The 20,578-nt window shown below is 36.4% G+C and overlaps 1 protein-coding gene and 1 long non-coding RNA gene across 27 annotated transcripts in view; one reads left to right on the top strand and one right to left on the bottom strand.

Moving 5' to 3' along the window:
* The window catches only part of LOC125960816 (uncharacterized), a 999,117-nt gene that overhangs the window by 189,291 nt on the left and 789,248 nt on the right, over positions 1 to 20,578 (top strand). The gene's annotated exons all lie outside the window — the stretch shown is intronic.
* NRXN1 (neurexin 1) overlaps positions 1 to 20,578 on the bottom strand; it is a 1,124,566-nt gene that overhangs the window by 316,852 nt on the left and 787,136 nt on the right. For all 25 annotated transcript variants that reach the window (XM_049695935.1, XM_049695948.1, XM_049695934.1 and 22 more), the window contains one exon: positions 7,252 to 7,433. In XM_049695935.1, the coding sequence (XP_049551892.1) occupies positions 7,252 to 7,433 (182 nt within the window). The remainder of the gene's footprint in view (positions 1 to 7,251; positions 7,434 to 20,578) is intronic.

The raw sequence follows: 20,578 nt of genomic DNA, 5'->3' as shown, positions 1-20,578 counted from the left end.
TCAGAGAGACTTACTTATGCTCAAAGGTGACAACCAGCTTAGAAAATGAGATACTAATTTTCATTAGAAAATGAGATACTGAATTAACTTCTAAGGGGAAAGGATGAAGGGAGGAATTTATTTTAATTCACTTGACCCCATCCATCCCAAAATAGGACTGTTTCAAGATATCTGGACTGCACTTAAGCATACTGAAATATGACCATCATTTCTCCCATTTTCTTCAAAGATAACATTCATCTTTCATACCTTAGAAGCTTGAGCAAAAATTTTACGACACATGGTAAAAAGACATTATTTTAGTCTTTCTTTTAAAATTCTAGTCAAATAGGCCAGATGTTCTCTAACTCACATAAGAACCAGGAAAACAAAACCAAATAAAATATCTACTGTGTATGATTTACAGGCTTTAATTTAAATATTACATGGCAAAGTGAAATTCTTAAAATAGGTGAATCTGTGAATAGGTGAATGTTTCATAAGAAGCAGCTGAAATTCTAGAAAAACTTGTGAGGGAATAATTGGGTTTTATCTTGTTGATATAGACATGCACCAATATATAAGTATTGACTTTTAAAAGATTTTTTAAACTTAATCTTCATAAAGCATAAGATAAGATGATGAGAAAGATTTGACATGTCAAAAATACCGATAAGCTATTTTAAGACATGTAATATTTACTATAAATACACTATGCTTCTAGTCTACACTAAAATCGCTGATCAAAAGGTGTATTTCTAAATCAAAATCAATTAAGAGTTTGGTTTCAAAAATAAGGCTTCCGGCCCAGGAAATTACAAAGAAGAAACACTTAGGGCAAATATATACAACAATTCACTAATCGAATTTGCAATGCTCTTTCATGCTCTGAAGATGAAAGAATTTCAAAGAACACTCTCCACTCATTCTCTCCTCCATGCTCCACACATTTCCTCTGGTCAGAACCAATGCACATGTTAATATTCATGGCAGTGAGTGAGCACACATTTGCAGTGCTTTCTTCTAAGTCAGAAGAGTTAAGTAATCTCCAATTAACGTTACCAGACTGATTTATGAGATGATGTTTCCTCTAGAGTGACGACACTGGTAAAATTTCTAGATGTATCTCATAAATTATGAAAAACTTGAATTTAATTTTTTTGCTTATTGCCTCTAAGAGATTATTTTATTCAATATTGATTAAATAATCGTTACTAATTTAAATGTGTATAATAGAACACTTTACAGTTCACAAGTCTCTTTTTTATATTCTTTTCTTTTTTTTGGCAGCGTTGGGTCTTCGTTGCTGCACGCGGGCTTTCTCTAGTTGAGGCGAGTGGGTGCTACTCTTCGTTGTGGGGCACGGGCTTCTCACCGCACTGGCCTTTCTTGTTGTGGAGCATGGGCTCTACGTGCGCAGGCTTCAGTAGTTGTGGCTCATGGGCTCTAGAGCACAGGCTCAGTAGCTATTGTGCACAGGCTTAGTTGCTCCGTGGCATGTGGGATCTTCCAGGACCATGGCTTGAACCCATGTCCTCTGCATTGGCAGGCGGATTCTTAACCACTGTGCCACCAGGGAAGCCCTTTTTAAATTCTCTATCTTAAAAACCTCTATCATAAAAACCTATCATCCACATTCTTACAAATACTATGCAGGTAAGAAAGTTAAAACTGCAAAGGGAAGAAACGGAGAAATAACCAAGACGGAGAAATAACAAAGAAACACTAGTCAAGTTGGGACAAAGTTTGTTTACTATAAATAATCTAAGCTACCTGGTAACCAGGGTCCCAGCTGGCTTTTTCATTCATTTATCTAACTAATATTTATTGAGATAAGTACTAAGTGGTGAGCTCATTTATTTTTGTATCCACGGAAACTTGAACATAGGCTTGGGCCATATTAGTTGCTCAGAAAATATTTCTGGACAGGCTCCTAGCATGTACTGACATAAATGATGAAAAGCCACATTTCTACATTATATTATTTTTCTCATTAGTCATCATTATTATAAATTTTGTTCTATGCCATCAGAAAGTTTACCACTATTTGAAAAAATGGACAGGTCTGAAATGACTAGAGAACAATTCAAGATAAAAGTGAGTTACAATAAATGAAGCAATTACTAAGGAGAGATAATCACTCATCCAGCAAAAGTTCTCACCATAGACTTTCTTTAAACAACCAACTACCATAATCAATTCTTAGCTAAAGATTCAGAAAACAACATCAATAAAAATACGTAACTTTTCAATAATACAGCCAGTACGTATAGAGTGCTACATTTTTTCTATATCGTAAACAAGAAGTTGGATGACTTTCTTCACAGTTATGTAGAAACTAAACGGCACTTATGACTTCACTTTGACTACTGAAAATCTGAGTCTATACTCAACCCAAGCCACAATATTTTCAATATATAATTCATGAATTCTTTTATTATTTCAGAAAACATTTCTGAGCACTTGTATTCTAGGCACTGTGCTAATTAATTACCCTTCACTTCATGTCTTAATCTTCCCTTCAGCCCCTTCTAAAACCCTGTACATTTCAACAGCAATATCATATGGCTTTGAGGTTAATAGTGGTAGCATTAATACTAACATGGCAAAAAATCCATCTGTAAAGACTAGGCCACTTAAGTAAAAAATCATTTTATTCCAAGTTATTATATTTTTAAGAGTATAGTTAATCAAAATTTAAATACGATTATATTTTTAAGTAAAATCAAACATGATCATTTGAAAAAATAGGATAGTAATGTCAAATATTCACATCCTCACTGAAATTATATGCCAATCAGATTTTAAAAGTTATCAAACTAAAGTGGCATTACACAATTCAGCAAGACTGGAGCACCTTTTAATGTGTGCAACTGACCTTCCAGCTTATTGGTTAATTCCATTAATTAAGGATATAAATATAGCTTTTAAATAAGATCAGAGCATAGTTTATACTTGGCTGACCTTGATGGTTTATAGAAATTTTCTTGGAAGTTTAATAGATAACCAAAATTTCTGACTTTTACAGATTAAACATATCTCTGATATCATCAGGTTAATTTTTAAGTCAGTTATATTTAAAAACTAAAATCAGACAGTAGTACTAATCTTTCTACAATTGTTGTTTTCCTCTTATATTTCCAATTCTGAAAGAAGCAGAAGAAATGATTTGGGGAAAATCAGGATATACTCAAAGGTATGTAAACCATTTGATAAAATAGCCTTTGAACAGTCCCAAATCTAAGAATCATTATTAAGAATACTTCTGCCACTTCAGCCACGGTATCAGCTTGGGTCCCCACCCACTTCATTTTCCGTCCCTTTACTTCCTTATTCCCTCCCTCTACTTCCTTATTCCCTCCCTCCATCCCTTTCTCTCTCCCTCTCTCTCTCTCTTTCTCAAGCTCTCTCTCTTCCCTTTTTTAATATCTAACTCCTCCTCCTCTTCCTCTTCCATGTACCCAATATTATGGGAAAGAGTTAAAGGTCAACTTTAGAAGTAAAAAGAAAACCACTGGCTTACTTTTGTTTGCAATATGGAAACATGGAAAAAAGTGGCTTACCTTCATGTAAGCAACTTGCTGAGTCAGTAATGGCTGATCACTGCTTGTGGGCAATGAAAGAAAAAGGGGGGAAATGGAAAGTTTTAGTTGGCCAGATTTGGGTCCTAGTAGTTGATATAGGAGTTAGTAGGGCTGACTACAAATGGTGTTTGGTAAGCCCAGGGAACCAACACCCATCTTCAATTTCCTAGTCAATGGAACAGGCTAGGATTAAGAAAGAGTTTGAAGTCAGCCAATCCAAGAGGAAGGGTGTTAGAAACAAAAACTGAATCCAAAGTGAATGGCCAGCCAAGACCAAGAGAGGAGAATCAGAAAGAAGGAGGGCCTCACAAGACATCTATCAGAAATCTCTGGCCAGTAAAGAAGCTTTGGAAGGTAGTGGGCTGGGTTTTTTGGGACAAGTTCCTTTAAACATACAAGGACTCTAAGGCACAGTTGATCAGAATTGGAAGGAAATACCCATTCCTGTAGACTAAAACACTGACCATAAAACAAACAGTGGTTTGAGTAATTCAATAACATGGCCCCTTATGATTTGCAAGTGATCATTATAGAACCTTTTCTCAGAGTAAATGTGTAATTGGTTATGGATCAATAAGTAATGTCTTTCAGGAGGAAAAGCTCTTGTTTTCTTATTTATTTATTTTTTGAAGTACCAAGGCTCTTAAATCAGAATGGAGCAAATACATTTGGAAAGTTGAGATTACTCTAAACAGCAACATTCCTTACTGCATTAGTTATCTCAGCTGATCACTTATTTATGATGCCATAAAAATCCAGATGCCTTCAATTCTGATGGTTCGATATTTGCCAAAAGGCAGCTAAAATTACTTTTCAATGTTTCCCATTTTTAAAACTGCATTTTGAATTGAAAATTTATGATGGTTCAGTAATGGTTGTGCTGAGGTGTTTTGGGTTTTTTTTTAATTATTATTGGAATATAATTGCTTTACAATGGTGTGTTAGTTTCTGCCCCATAACAAAGTGAATCAGTTATACATATACATATGTTCTCATATCTCTTCCTTCTTGAGTCTCCCTCCCTCCCACCCTCCCTATCCCACCCCTCCATGTGGTCACAAAGCACCGAGCTGATCTCCCTGTGCTATGTGGCTGCTTCCAACTAGCTATCTACCTTATGTTTGGTAGTGTATATATGTCCATGCCTCTCTCTCGCTTTGTCACAGCTTACCCTTCCCCCTCCCCATATCCTCAAGTCCATTCTCTAGTAGGTCTGTGTCTTTATTCCTGTCTTACCCCTAGGTTCTTCATGACATTTTTTTTTCTTAAATTCCATATATATGTGTTAGCATACAGTATTTGCCTTTCTCCTTCTGACTTACTTCACTCTGTATGACAGACTCTAGGTCTATCCACCTCATTACAAATATCTCAATTTTGTTTCTTTTTATGGCTGAGTAATATTCCATTGTATATATGTGCCACATCTTCTTTATCCATTCATCCGATGATGGACACTTAGGTTGTTTCCATCTCCGGGCTATTGTAAATAGAGCTGCAATGAACATTTTGATACATGACTCTTTTTGAATTATGGTTTTCTCAGGGTATATGCCCAGTAGTGGGATTGCTGGGTCATATGGTAGTTCTATTTTTAGTTTTTTAAGGAATCTCCATACTGTTCTCCATAGTGGCTGTATCAATTTACATTCCCACCAACAGTGCAACAGGGTTCCCTTTTCTCCACACCCTCTCCAGCATTTATTATTTCTAGGTTTTTTGATGATGGCCATTCTGACTGTCGTGAGATGATATCTCATTGTAGTTCTGATTTGCATTTCTCTAATGATTAATGATGCTGAGCATTCTTTCATGTGTTTGTTGGCAATCTGTATATCTTCTTTGGAGAAATGTCTATTTAGGTCTTCTGCCCATTTTTGGATTGGGTTGTTTGTTTTTTTTGTTATTCAGTTGCATAAGCTGCTTATAAATTTTGGAGATTAATCCTTTGTCAGTTGCTTCATTTGCAAATATTTTCTCCCATTCTGAGGGTTGTCTTTTGGTCTTCTTTACGGTTTCCTTTGCTGTGCAAAAGTTTTGAAGTTTCATTAGGTCCCATTTGTTTATTTTTGTTTTTATTTCCATTTCTCTAGGAAGTGGGTCAAAAAGGATCTTACTGTGATTTATGTCATAGAGTGTCCTGCCTATGTTTTCCTCTAAGAGTTTGATAGTTTCTGGCCTTACATTTCGGTCTTTAATCCATTTTGAGCATATTTTTGTATATGGTGTTAGAGAGTGATCTAATCTCATACTTTTACATGTACCTGTCCAGTTTTCCCAGCACCACTTATTGAAGAGGCTGTCCTTTCTCCACTGTACATTCCTGCCTCCTTTATCAAAGATAAGGTGACCATATGTTTTGTTTTTGTTTTTGTTTTCCAAGATTAGCAATGAATTCAGCTCTTGTGGTCAGTTGTAACCTTACTGAGTTTATTGGAAATTCTAGAAACCTAACAGAAAACTAAGAGTAAGAAAATAAATGAATAAAACTTTGAGAATTAAGACCCTGCAAGTTTGTGATAATATATTTTGGTGTTTGGTGGTTTTCCTAATCATTTTACAATGACAGCCTGAAGGCCAGTTTCTAACAGGGAAGAACATGTTGACCTAATCAAAGATCTTCTGAGGCACGGGTGCAGGTAAAGGGAGAACTTGCAAGGATAAACAAAAGCAAAACAAAACAAACTTATACGATCACATAAGGCAGAAGAGATAAACTATACCTGAAGAATAGAAAGGCAGATGAAGAGGTTGATATGCTTCTGGACCTTCCAGAAGATAGAGTTTAGACCAAGAACTATGATGATAAGAACCCTTTAGAGTTTTTTGAATATATGACACTTTCCTATGGTTGTTATTTTGATATATCAATAAAATATTAATATCTCTTGACAATGAAAGACTGTATGATTCTTTGCAAATATTGTGAGTAAATAAGAAGTTAAAGAATTGCAACCACACAAATTAGTAACTCTTTGAAAGCAGAGATATAAGGAAGAGTCCCCAAGCTATAGTCAGTTATGACAACTTTAAAAGGTAAAGAAAGCTTTTCATTCATGAATTATTATTTGACATTCACTAAAAGCTAACTAAATTCTTATGGGAGGCCTAGAACTTAGAGAAAAAGGCATGGTCCCAGGATATAAATGGCAAGAGTCCATTGTATTTTCTTGACGTGTATGTATCAAAATGAGTATAAGATGGCATAGAAGTAATCTTTTTGTCTCTTTCTTTCATATCCCCAAATACCTTTAAAGATTCCTTTTCTCCTGTCCATTGCATGTGACTTTAGACAATTCTTTTCTCAGGTGAGAAAAGAAATAAGGACACTGGATCCAGATCTGCTGTCAGATCTGCTACTACAACCTACTGCTTCCAGCCAGATGGAATAGTATCTACTGGACCACAATGTTTTTTATTAATTTGGCAAGACTGCCTAAAGTCACTAAAAACACACCAAGAATAATTGTTTGTGAACAGAGAATTCACACTTAAAAAGAAAACAAATCTATTGTCAAGAACATTTTTAACAACAGTAATAGCTATAAGGTCTTATTACCACTAGAGTATATTTATATTTTCTGTATATTTTTTGCTGGGGGAAACATTCAAAAAGCAGAATTATACATTATTTACAAAAAGCTAACAGTAAAAGCTAAAAGCTGAATCTTATTTTAGAAGTACTTACTATATGCAGCTCTAGGTAGTCTCCCAGGCCAGAAGAACTGTCCACTCGCACCAATACAGCTTCTTTCTGAACAGTGCTAAACCCTATGGCCAGTCTGTCTGCTCGTGTACTTGGCCGGTCATTAGGAGGCCACTTATACGTGATTTGTCCACCACCTTTGCTAAAGATATATGTTGTCCCAGCTGGAAAACAAAAACCAAAACCAATTAGTCCAAATACATCAAGGGCACACTTTCCTATGTTTGTTATGCTGACATATCAGTAAAGTATTAAATTTACACCATGGGAGTCATAAATAAATAAAATAAAATAACAAGAACAAAAACAAAAACCTATGGCGAAGCAAATAAGCAAATAGAAGATTTTAATCAAACATGCTCAAGAAAGAGAACAGAGTTTTTTTAAAAAAGGAATATCAAGGCAGCTCCATTTTTAATACACTCATTAAATCAACCAGCAGGTGTTTCAGAACAAACAGGAGATTACTGCTTTTTCCACTGAGTTGGACAAGCATGCAATGTAATGGGGCTTTATTTCTTTCTTCCAGTTTAAAAAAATAGTTTAGGGCTTCCGTGGTGGCACAGTGGTTGAGAGTCCGCCTGCCGATGCAGGGGACACAGGTTCGTGCCCCGGTCCGGGAAGATCCCACATGCCGCGGAGTGGCTGGGCCCGTGAGCCATGGCCGCTGAGCCTGCGCGTCTGGAGCCTATGCTCCACAACGGGAGAGGCCACAACAGTGAGAGGCCCGCGTACCCCCCCCAAAAAAAAATGTTTAGTAGGAAACATTGACTTTGGATGCTTCAAAAGGAGCAGAAACATATATCAACTTGTTTTTGAAACAAGAGCTGCATGTAGATGTGACAGGGTCATACAGCACAGGGAAGGAAAGTGCAAGAAGTATGCTATGAATCAACTTTTATGGGGACAGGGCCCATTCACATATGACAGACCATAACTAATGGATGAACAGCCATAAGACCCAACAGTCATGTCAAGAAAATACAGATAATAGATCCCATCTATAGAAGTCAGGTCTTATTTAACAGGCAACATCTACTAGTTGTCAAACTATCCAGCTCCATAAAAAGACCCATTTTTTTCCCAAAGCAAATGCTAGTCTTACAGCAGTAAGAATAACATCATAGCCTCATTTGGTAAATGTTCAAATTTTACTTTATGATGGTGATGTCAGTAAATTATCTATCTTGCTCTAAAAAGAGTTTTGTTTCAAACAAATTTCCTAAGCATCCAATGTGTTAAAGTCCTATTTCATTGCACCACTGGCATCTACCTCATTTAATGCAATAAGATTAATTCTTTGAGTAAGAATATTTGGAAGAGACATGCAAAGATATATATAAAGGAGAATGAATCTTCCTCCATAAAAGGGGACCAGAGAAATATTTAGTTATCTCAGGAACAGACCTTAAGGTACAATTCATAGGAGTGTAGCCTTCCAATAACAAAGGATGCCAATACATATTTATTGTGTACCTACTATGTGCCAACACAGTAAGGAAAGCAATAAAACTAAATATTAAAATTTAGGCCACAAAGCATCTTGTGTGTACAGAAATATAGCTTCTACCAAGAGTAAGGGTTATAAGTAAAAGTTGAGTGTACAGCAGTATGTTTTCAAGATATCTACACATTAAATTTCTATGAACCAAATTTACCAAGTAAATGATGTTGGCAATGTCACATTCATGTACATTTAGTTAAATAGCTGATGATATAATTTTTTCTCTCTTTCTATATTTTGGGGCCAATAATTTTTTTTATTCTGAGACATTTCCATAGGCCCTTGAGAAACTCCAAAGAACTCTGCAATATGCTTAATGTGCCTGACTGGTTAAATAGGCCTTGGTTTGTAGACCTGACCCAAGAAACATGTCAAGATAATATTGATATAAAAGTGATAAAACAGAATCTTGTGAAAAATGCAGTGGTAGAGAGGTTAGTCATTTTCTTGAATACTAATGCATGAGAGCAGTTTCTCTCTCTCATGAGAGAATAGGTAAGTTATATTTGAAAGGTACTAATCAGTGTGCAAGCAAAGAAAATTCAGAATATACATATTTGTGTATCAGAAATGCCAGAGCCTTCTACAACCATTTATGTTCTACAATATCAGAAGCTTGTTCACCACAATATTAACAAGCAAGCACTATTTGGTAAATCTTTCTCTTGGTAAGTTTTGCAAATAATTAAGTATAGAATGTTTCAGAAAAGTCTACATTGATAAAAAATAGGACAAGAACATATAAAAGTAAAGATTTCTTTAAAAGGAGGTTGTGGTGGTGACCTCTGAGTGTTAGTATTTGATTGATTTTATCTTTCTCCTTTTAATTAACTTTGTCCTCTAATGACTATATATTTCATGTGAATTAAGAAAAATATTCAAGTAGAGATGCTACTTAACAATATAGAATAAATCTAAGAACTCAGATGTTTTCCAGAATCACCAGAGTAAGGTAGTTGTTGTAAGGCAACAATATCATACATTACATGATAATTTTTAACATTTCCTTCTGTATGGAAAGTAGGGCAAGCATTACTCCCACATCACATTTCAGGAAATTTAGTCAGAAGGATTAACGTGTTAACTAAAGTTGCAAACTTGGAAGAGCTGATAGGAAATCCAGTATCCAGATTCAACTCCTGTATTTTTTTTTTATTACATAAATGTCTCTGTTATCATAAAAAGACAGTCAAGAAAAACTTAATTGGGTATGTCAGTCTGAATTTATCAAGGCCGACTGTTATCATATTCGAATGTCTCATAACCATAAAGTGACATTTGCACCTCATGATCATATACCGTCCTTTCACCTCACAATGCTTTTAAAAAAATTAAAAAAAAATAACATGTAAATGTGAAATGACAGAACATTTAATATATGTTGATTAACATTTAGTTTAGGGTACACTTCCCAAACTTGTGGAACTATGCAAGTTTCCTGTTGCTGAGGATAATAATTTAGAGGTTTATATTTTCAGTAAGATAAATGCCACAATACAAATACTGTTATTCGAGATTTGATTTCACCTCTATTTCAACCTTTCCAATAAGTGTTAAGACTTGGCAACTAGCATGCCAGTACCTACTCTGTCTGCCTAACAATGACTTTATTCTTCAGGTTTTGCCAAAACCAAGCAAAAACAAGCATAACACCATGTGCCAAATAATGCAATTATTCCTAGTGTCCTTTTTCTTCAGATATATCTGAAAATCAATCTCTCTTCTTTTTTCGTTGTATGCACAATAGAGCATTGTATTGTACGCATCAGCACAATTCTGTAGTAAGCGAGAGAATTAGATGTCCAGCTCCCAACACAGCTCTCTTAACCTACCTCTGTAAGCATCTTGGCTTTAAAAAAAAAAAATCATTTTGCATCAAACTCTAAAAATCTATGTTCTTAAAGCCCTCCTTCCATTGAGATAGAAAATTACAATATACTCTATTTTGGTGACCTTAACAATATGAGAATACTCCCACGATAAAATGTAGTAGATCAGATGACTAAAGTGTCAAAATCTACTTCATTTAACATGCATCATTCTGAACAAAGAACATGATGTACTTACTGCAGCAGAATAGCTAAGTAATTAAGAATGTAAGCTCTGGACTCAGACAGACCAGGGTTCAAATTCCAACTGTATCCTTTTCTAGTTACATGACATTGACTATTGTGCTATTTATTCTAACCCTTGGGTTTCATATCCTTGGGGATATTAACACTGTCAGGATTAAATGAAACATACACAGTAACACCTCAGACTAATTCCTGGCATATGGTAAGTGCCCAGCATATTTTTTCTTTTTTTTTCATAGTGGTATTATTTTTAATAGTCCAAAATAGAAAACAACCCAAATATCTATCAGTGGTAGAATGGATAAACAATGGTATATTTATACAATGGAATACTCTATAGCAATGAAGATGAATGAACTACAACTACATTCAACAATGCCCTTGATTCTCACTAAAATGATGTTGGGGAAAAAAAAAAAAAAAAAGATTCTGATTTCCACAACCTCCTGAGACTGAACCAGGAAGAAACAGAAAATATAAACAGACCAATCACAAGAACTGAAATTGAAACTGTGATTAAAAATCTTACAACAAACAAAAGCCCAAGACCAGATGGCTTCAGAGGAAAATTCTATCAAACATTTAGAGAAGAGCTAACACCTATTCTCCTCAAACTCTTCCAAAATACAGCAGAGGGAGGAACACTCACAAACTCATTCTATGAGGCCACCATCACCCTGATACCAAAACCAGATAAAGATGTCACAAAGAAGGAAAACTACAGGCCAATATCACTGATGAACATAGATGCAAAAATACTCAACAAAATACTAGCCAACAGAATCCAACAGCACATTAAAAGGATCATACACCATGATCAAGTGGGGTTTATCCCAGAAATGCAGGGATTCTTCAATATATGCAAATCAATCGATATGATACACCATTTTAACAAAGTGAAGGAGAAAAAACATATGATCATCTCAATAGATGCAGAAAAAGCTTTTGACAAAATTCAACACCCATTTATGATAAAAGCTCTCCAGAAAGTAGGCATGGAGGGAACTTTCCTTAACATAATAAAGGCCATATACGACAAACCCACAGCCAACATCATTCTCAATGGTGAAAAACAGAAACCATTTCCACTAAGATCAGGGACAAGACAAGGTTGCCCACTCTCATCACTACTATTCAACATAGTTTTGGAAGTTTTAGCCACAGCAATCAGAGAAGAAAAAGAAATAAAAGGAATCCAAATTGGAAAAGAACAAGTAAAACTGTCACTGTTTGCAGATGACATGATACTATACATAGAGAATCCTAAAGATGCCACCAGAAAACTACTAGAGCTAATCAATGAATCTGGTAAAGTAGCAGGACACAAAATTAATGCACAGAAATCTCTTGCATTCCTATACATTAATGATGAAAACTCTGAAAGAGAAATTAAGGAAACACTCCCATTTACCACTGCAACAAAAAGAATAAACTATCTAGGAGTAAACCTACCTAAGGAGACAAAAGACCTGTATGCAGAAAACTATAAGACACTGAAGAAAGAAATTAAAGATGATACAAACAGATGGAGAGATATACCATGTTCCTGGATTGGAAGAATCAACATTGGGAAAATGATTATACTACCCAAAGCAATCTACAGGTTCAATGCAATCCCTATCACACTACCAATGGTACTTTTCACAGAACTAGAACAAAAAATTTCACAATCTGTATGGAAACACAAAAGACCCCAAATACTCAAAGCTATCTTGAGAAAAGAAAAACAGAACTGGAGGAATCAGGCTCCCTGACTTCAGACTATACTACAAAGCTACAGTAATCAAGACAATATGGTACTGGCACAGAAACAGAAATATAGATCAATGAACAGGATAGAAAGCCCAGAGATGAACCCCCACACACAGGGTCATCTAATCTTTGATAAAGGAGCCAAAAATATACAATGGAGAAAAGACAGCCTCTTCAGTAAGTGGTGCTGGGAAAACTGGACAGCTACATGTAAAAGAATGAAATTAGGACACTCCCTAACACCATACAAAAAAATAAACTCAAAATGGATAAAAGACCTAAATGTAAGGCCAGACACTGTAAAACTCTTAGAGGAAAGCATAGGCAGAACACTCTATGACATAAATCACAGCAAGATCCTTTTTGACCCACCTCCTAGGGAAATGGAAATAAAAACAAAAATAAACAAATGGGACCTAATGAAACTTCAAAACTTTTGCACAGCAAAGGAAACCGTAAAGAAGACCAAAAGACAACCCTCAGAATGGGAGAAAATATTTGCAAACGAAGCAACGGACAAAGGATTAATCTCCAAAATATACAAGCAGCTCATGCAGCTCAATAACCAAAATACAAACAACCCAATCCAAAAATGGGCAGAAGACCTAAATAGACATTTCTCCAAAGAAGATATACAGACTGCCAACAAACACATGAAAGGATGCTCAACATCACTAATCATTAGAGAAATGCAAATCAAAACTACAGTGAGGTATCACCTCACACGGGTCAGAATGGCCATCATCAAAAAATCTACAAACAATAAATGCTGGGGAGGGTGTGGAGAAAAGGGAACCCTGTTGCACTGTTGGTGGGAATGTAAATTGATACAGCCACTATGGAGAACAGTTTGGAGGTTGCTTAAAAAACTAAAAATAGAACTACCATATGACCCAGCAATCCCACTACTGGGCATATACCCTGAGAAAACCATAATGCAAAAAGAGACATGTACCACTATGTTTACTGCAGCACTATTTACAATAGCCAGGTCATGGAAGCAACCTAAATGCCCATCGACAGATGAATGGATAAAGAAGATGTGGTACATATATACAATGGAATATTACTCAGCCACAGAAAGAAATGAAACTGAGTTATCTGTAGTGAGGTGGATGGACCTGGAGTCTGTCATACAGAGTGAAGTAAGTCAGAAAGAGAAAAACAAATACTGTATGCTAACACATGTATATGGAATCTAAAAAAAATAAAAATGGTTCTAAAGAACCTAGGGGCAGTACAGGAATAAAGACACAGACGTGGAGAATGGACTTGAGGACATGGGGAGAGGGAAGGGGAAGGTGGGAAGTGAGAGAGTGGCATGGACATATATACACTACCAAATGTAAACAGATAGCTAGTGGGAAGCTGCTGCATAGCGCAGGGAGATCAGCTCGGTGCTTTGTGATGACCTAGAGGGATGGGATAGGGAGAGTGGGAGGGAGACACAATAGGGAGGGGTTATGGGGATATATGTATATGCATAGCTGATTTACTTTGTTATACAGCAGAAACTAACACAACAATGTAAAGCAATTATACTCCAATAAAGATGTTAAAAAATAAATTTTTTTTTAAAAAGGGGAAACTATAATTTGTTATTCTTTCTTCAAATGTGTCATTACAATTAGCAACAGGGTCCTACTGTATAGCACAGTAACTATATTCAATATTGTGTGATAAACCATAATGGAAAAGAATATGGAAAATAATGCATATGTATATATAACTGAATCACTTTGCTGTACAGAAGAAATTAACACAACATTGTAAATCAACTACACTTCAATAAAATAAATTTAAAAACAAAGATTATGATTCCACTTATATAAAATTCAGCAGGCAAAGTTGATTTGTGCTGTTAGAAGTCAGAATAGTGGGGTTTTTTTTGGTCATTATTTTTTTTAATTGTGGGAAAATACCCATAACATAAAATTTATCATTTTAACCATTTTAAAGTGTATAATTCAGTGGCACGCAATACATTCACAAATTTGGGTAACCATTACCTCTCTCTAGTTCCAGAACTTCAAGCAGTACCTGTTAGGCAGTCACTCCCCATTCCTCCCTCCCACCCTGATGTTATTTTCCAAGACGAAGGAATAATGCCTGGGAGGGAACATACTGGGGGGCTTCTGGATACTGGTAACATACTCTTTTTTTTTTTTTAATCTGGGTGGGAGTTATATGGCTGTGCTCATGTTGTGAAAATTTATCTAGCTGTATACTTATAATTTATATGCTTTTTGCATGTATGTCATATCTAAGTACACATACATAAATTTGGAGCTATACTAGGGAAAAACGAACTTTTTGGCCAACCTAATACATTTTAAAGAGAATGGATGACGTGTGTATGTGTGTGTTAACAACATAAAATAACTAACATTGCAACATTGTTGTTTTATTTTAATATAAGAGCCCTTAGAAAATTTTGATTCATTTCAAAGTTGTGTTCAAACCAAATGCCTTTTAAGAAACGGCTTTCCTACATCCCGATTTTTATTAATCTTTTCAGTATTTCATTCCTTGGATTAGCACTTTTGTCACATAAACCCATTCTATTATTATTTACATTCACTAATAGTTGACATTGGGAAGGATTTTTTTTTAATTAATTAATTTATTTTTGGCTGCGTTGGCTCTTCCTTGCTGCGTGCGTGCTTTCTCCAGTTGCGGCGAGCGGTGGCTACTCTTCTTTGCGGTGCATGGGCTTCTCATTGCGGTGGCTTCTCTTGCTGCGGAGTACGGGCTCTAGGCACGCGGGCGTCTGTAGTTGTGGCTCGCGGGTTCTAGAGCGCAGGCTCAGTAGTTGTGGCACACGCGCTTCGTTGCTCCGCGGCGTGTGGGAACTTCCCGGACCAGGGCTTGAACCCTTATGCCCTGAATTGGCAGGCGGATTCTTAACAACTGCGCCACCAGGGAAGCCCGGGAAGGATATTAAATTGCATCACGTGGGAGCTTTCATGAGAAAAAGATTATTAGTGTGTTGCCATAAAACATCTAGTATGGTAAGATTTATAACATGATACAAAAAATTCACTTTGTTAAATAAAGGGGTAAGTCTACACAAGATGATCTGTCATCTAGCTTCATTCTTTAAATTTTATTTTTATGGAAACATGTTTTACTTTATTATCTAAGTGAATTCAATGTGCAGCAACAGTACATCTTAATCACAGGTCCAAGCATTTTATCAGCATGGAAAGGAATGTGGCAGCTTTATTATTTATGCATGTTTCTATATGGCAAGCACTAACACATCAGTGACGTGACTATTAATGGATTTATTGAAAATTAATCTTGACATCCAACATATCACTAAATGTATGGATGACTCAAACTTAAAGTGGTTTTCAGCAGTCTTTACATTTAAGTTGTGCATCAAGTCTATATTACACCCTCCAAACTCATTAACAAAGCTGGCTTCATCAGATGCAAATTTAGCAGTGTCAACATTCTTTACACTGCAGTAAATGTCTGTAAATATTATACATGGGCTCTTACTTCTAATGTGTGAACTGCCTGTGATGTTATAATAAACTTATTTTTAGATTTTTACTTAATATCTATTTACATAAAGGGCTCGCTCCCCTCATTCTTTTTCTTGCCTACCATCTTTTCCCTAAAGGTGTCTACTTAAGCCATACTTGTTTCTGCAAAAGCTAACCTATTCCCTCAAATGGGTTGAACCTTTTTGAAAACAAAAAACAATCAGCATGTACAGGTCTGCTTGATTATTGGTTGCTCCGAATCCTTGGTACATGAAACAATAATATAATTCACTTCCAAATAGATTAGCTTCTAACTCACAACATACATATATGAATAAAAGGTCCTTTTCTGAAAGCCTATAATTCTTCCAGTGTCATCATGTAGCCAACATGAAATATTTAGGCCATTATGATTCTATTAAATGCAACAGGGATATAACACTTTTTTCCACTGAAACTGTGCCAGGCAGTCAGATGGAAATTTAAAGTAAAATATTTATAAACAAGGGGAACTTTTATTTCTCCTACAACCTTGTCAAGAGGCAGTTGCTAAATTTCAATTTCCTGAATAATTTCTACCTATATGGAGGCATTCTTCTTAGTAAAGTTCACAAAAAGCAAAAACAATAAGAAGGCCACCCTGTATGGAAAAAAAAGAGTTTTAGGTCTAAAACTAGTAATACAAATAAACTAATAAATCTAAACAGTCATACTTGTATTCTAAAGCACTAAGAGTTCATTGTCTATCTACGTTGCTGTAAATTCTTTGTAAGATCACAAAGAATTATTTCGTGAGCGCTATAGATTCTTAATTCCTAAAATTTCATATAAGAGCAATAAAAATTCAGGAAAGGTGGCATTATATTAGGAGAGATCAATGGAATCAGAGTAATAGGAATTCCTACCTATAATATGTAATCGACTCGAAATCTAAAAGTAATAACACCAATTACTTATATTGAGAATAAGAGAGCCCTCGATGCTACAGATCTAAGGGTGAAAAAATGCTAAGAAAGAAAGGAAAATAAAGACCGTATATCACAACTTGCGACTCCTGATGGAAGATGCAAAAGCATTACACCTAGCTAAAGAGACTAGAAAATAAGACAAGGTTTTTACCCATACATCTTGGAGAAAGAGAGTTTTTACCCATACATCTTTGAGAAATAAAAGAAACATGGCCTGTCACTGAAATGGATTAGATACTGGCCCCACAGACTGGATCAGACCAAAGAAAAGAAAGTCAAGAAGAGTTTAGGTAATTCCCAAAGAATGAAAGCCTTAAGAAAGTAAGTAGCTCATGATGACATTCAAGATAGAAGGAGCATTGGGAGGTTTTTCATATATGGCATGTTACATGGTCCATCAGAACCCTAGACTCAGGAATTAAGGAAATTTATTGAATTTTTTAAAAAATAGTTTGTTGAATATTTACTAAATTGAATGCAAACCGACAAAATTGTGAGCACCCTGTTTCCATGCATTGGAATTTCCTGAGAGTGTCACTGTACAGAGTCACTGCACACACACAGCTCCATTTAAAACTCATCATGGGGCTTCCCTGGTGGCGCAGTGGTTGAGAATCCGCCGGCCAATGCAGGGGATACGGGTTCGTGCTCTGGGCTGGGAGGATCCCACATGCCGCCGAGTGGCTGGGCCCGTGAGCCATGGCCGCTGAGCCTGCGTGTCCGGAGCCTGTGCTCCGCAATGGGCGAGGCCACAACAGTGAGAGGCCCGCGTACCGCAAAAGAAAAAAAACAAAAAGTTCTTAAGTTAAAAACAACTGACATAAACATAGACTTAACGCTGAAATGCTCTTGGAGAAGACTAAGGGGAACTTTCCTTTTAAAAATGACAAAATGGAGGCCCAGAAGAATCAAGTGGTTCCTCAATGTCACACAGATGGTTGGGGGCTGCACCCAACTCTATTCCTAGTGCTTTTCCACTGTACAATGAAGAGCTAAGATCAAATGACTGCTTCTTGTTTAGAAAAATAAGCTAAAATTCACAAATCAAGGTCTCATTTCAATCATCTCTAGTGGTTTTTCTGATGATGTTTCCTTGGTCTGGTTTCGGGAGACTCAAAGTTTCTGAAATGGCACTTAGCAGAAATGATTCGTTCACATTCTGAAATTTTCAGAATCTAGCCTGAATCTTTCAGAGGGGTGGGGCTTTTGCAAAGCTTTTCTGCAAGCACCCTGCCTCAGAAGCCATCTCAGCCTTCAGCTTGTTTGGAGGCTTCCAAATCGCTGAACAGAGATGCAGAAGCCAAATTTTTATTATTAATACCATAATCACTTTTATTCCACATCACAAAGGCCTTATAACTTTTTGGCAGTGACACCATTTCCTGCCTTTAGTAGTGGAATTCAATCCTGAACACAAAACTGCATGTGGGGGCTTCCCTGGTGGCGCAGTGGTTAAGAATCCGCCTGCCAATGCAGGGGACACGGGTCTGATCCCTGGTCTGGGAAGATCCCACATGCTGCGGAGCTACTAAGCCCGTGCGCCACAACGACTGAGCCTGTGCTCTAGACCCCGCGAGCCACAACTACTGAGCCTGCGTGCCACAACTACTGAAGCTGGCGCGCCTAGAGCCAGTGCTCTGCAACAAGAGAAGCCTCTGCGATGAGAAGCCAGCGCACTGCAATGAAGAGTAGCCCCCGCTTGCTGCAACTAGAGAAAGCCCGCGCGTAGCAACGAAGACCCAGCACAGCCAAAAATTAATTAATTAAATAAACAAATTTGTTTAAAAAAAAAGACTGCATGTGGTTATTCTGAACTATTCTGAGGCCACCAGATAAACAATAAAATTCAAATTAATTTTAGGCTAAAACTAGAAGTTTTGCCTTTGTTTGTTTTCTAATCTTAGTTCCTCTCATTTACCATCTCCCTGTCTATCTGCTATAATTAAGTCATTTTCCAACTGACTAGGCCCCAATTAGAACTATTTGCTAGTAAATTTTGGACCCAAACTGGATAGAATACAAGTTTCTGATTCAGAAGTCATTTCAAACTAAGCTCTAACTCTATCACCTAGGCCTGCACACGTGGTGGAATACACATTCTTCTCCCGAAGTGACTTTACTTTTGCCAATTTATGCTTCTCTGCTGCACCTGGTTTTCTTTTCAGTCCTGCTTCCCACTATCATTCCAGCCAAGGTGAATTCCCTCCCTTTATCATCTACAGAACTTGTTTTTAACTTGCAAAATATTATATAAACTCTCAGAGTTGTCTTTTATTGAAATTTCCATCTTTAGAAGTATGTTTCCTGAAGAAAGGGGTTTTGCTTTAATTCTTATTATCCTCATCAGACTTAGGTGCTTTTATTCATTTATTAATCATTAAGAAGAGCATTGGTTTATGCTTGAACTAAGTCAGGACTAGTGATACAATGATAAATAACTTAAGGTTCCTGATTCTCAGATGAGTACAACAAATTCCATGCTTATATCCATTTCTACGTAATCCGAATAATTTTACTAGTCAAATACAGAAACTCAGATGAGAGGATAGATTGCCTAAATTACCATTCTCCAATTTCATTATATGTCTGTGTAAGGCACAACTGTGATGAACAGTCATGAGACTCTTCAACCAGGTACTGATGACTCTTTTTGAGTCAGTAGCAAATCCCACAATTTTCTTGAATAACATAGCCCAAAGTTCTCCATATTTTACAGGGAAGACATGGATATAACCTGCTAGTCCTTAGGCTTTAAGAATTTATTAATCATCAGAAAAATCCAAGAGATAGCACTGTAACCAAGTGATCAAGATTAACACCACCAGTAAGGAGACATGGAATTCGGGTTCTCCAAATATGATGTACTGAGAAGGGCACAGCATCATTTCTATATTATTTTGCCAAAAATGCATAGCCTGAATCATAAGAAAACATCCAAGAAACTCCAACTGAGGGACATTCTACAAAATAACTGGCAGCGTTCTTTTAAAAAGTCAAGGTTAGAAAAAACAGAAAAAGACTGAGGAATAGTCCCAAACTGGAGGGGACTAAGGAGACATGACAGCTAGATGCAATGTGATGTTTGCATGTATAGTAATTAGTATACACTGTAGTTGTGATGAAAAAGATAAGTCAAAAGACAGGGAATAGTGGGCATTATGGAGGAGAAATTCGTATCTCTTTTAATGTATGTAACATGAAAAAAAACCTATGTGAGATTATTTTAGGAGTTGCTTAGCCAGATGGTTTAGTGAGGTGGTAGGGAAAGACTCTAGCTCAAAATAAGGAGTTGGAATTTTTGACAAAAACAAACAAAACACAATGCCGAGACAATAGCAGAAGGATGCTCTGGAGAAAGAGAATGCAAAAGCAATACAACAGTATAATTCAAGAATAAAAACATCCATACAAAAATTAATTAAGCATTTGCTATGTAGAAAGCACCATGCTAGACGCTGGAAATGACAGAAAGGTATATGTTATAGCTCTAGAATCCAGCTACAACTACCCATTCAA

The sequence above is a fragment of the Orcinus orca genome, chromosome 13, assembly GCF_937001465.1.
Source record: "Orcinus orca chromosome 13, mOrcOrc1.1, whole genome shotgun sequence".
Classification (NCBI taxonomy): domain Eukaryota; kingdom Metazoa; phylum Chordata; class Mammalia; order Artiodactyla; family Delphinidae; genus Orcinus; species Orcinus orca.
This window is presented reverse-complemented; position numbering and strand designations above follow the sequence as displayed.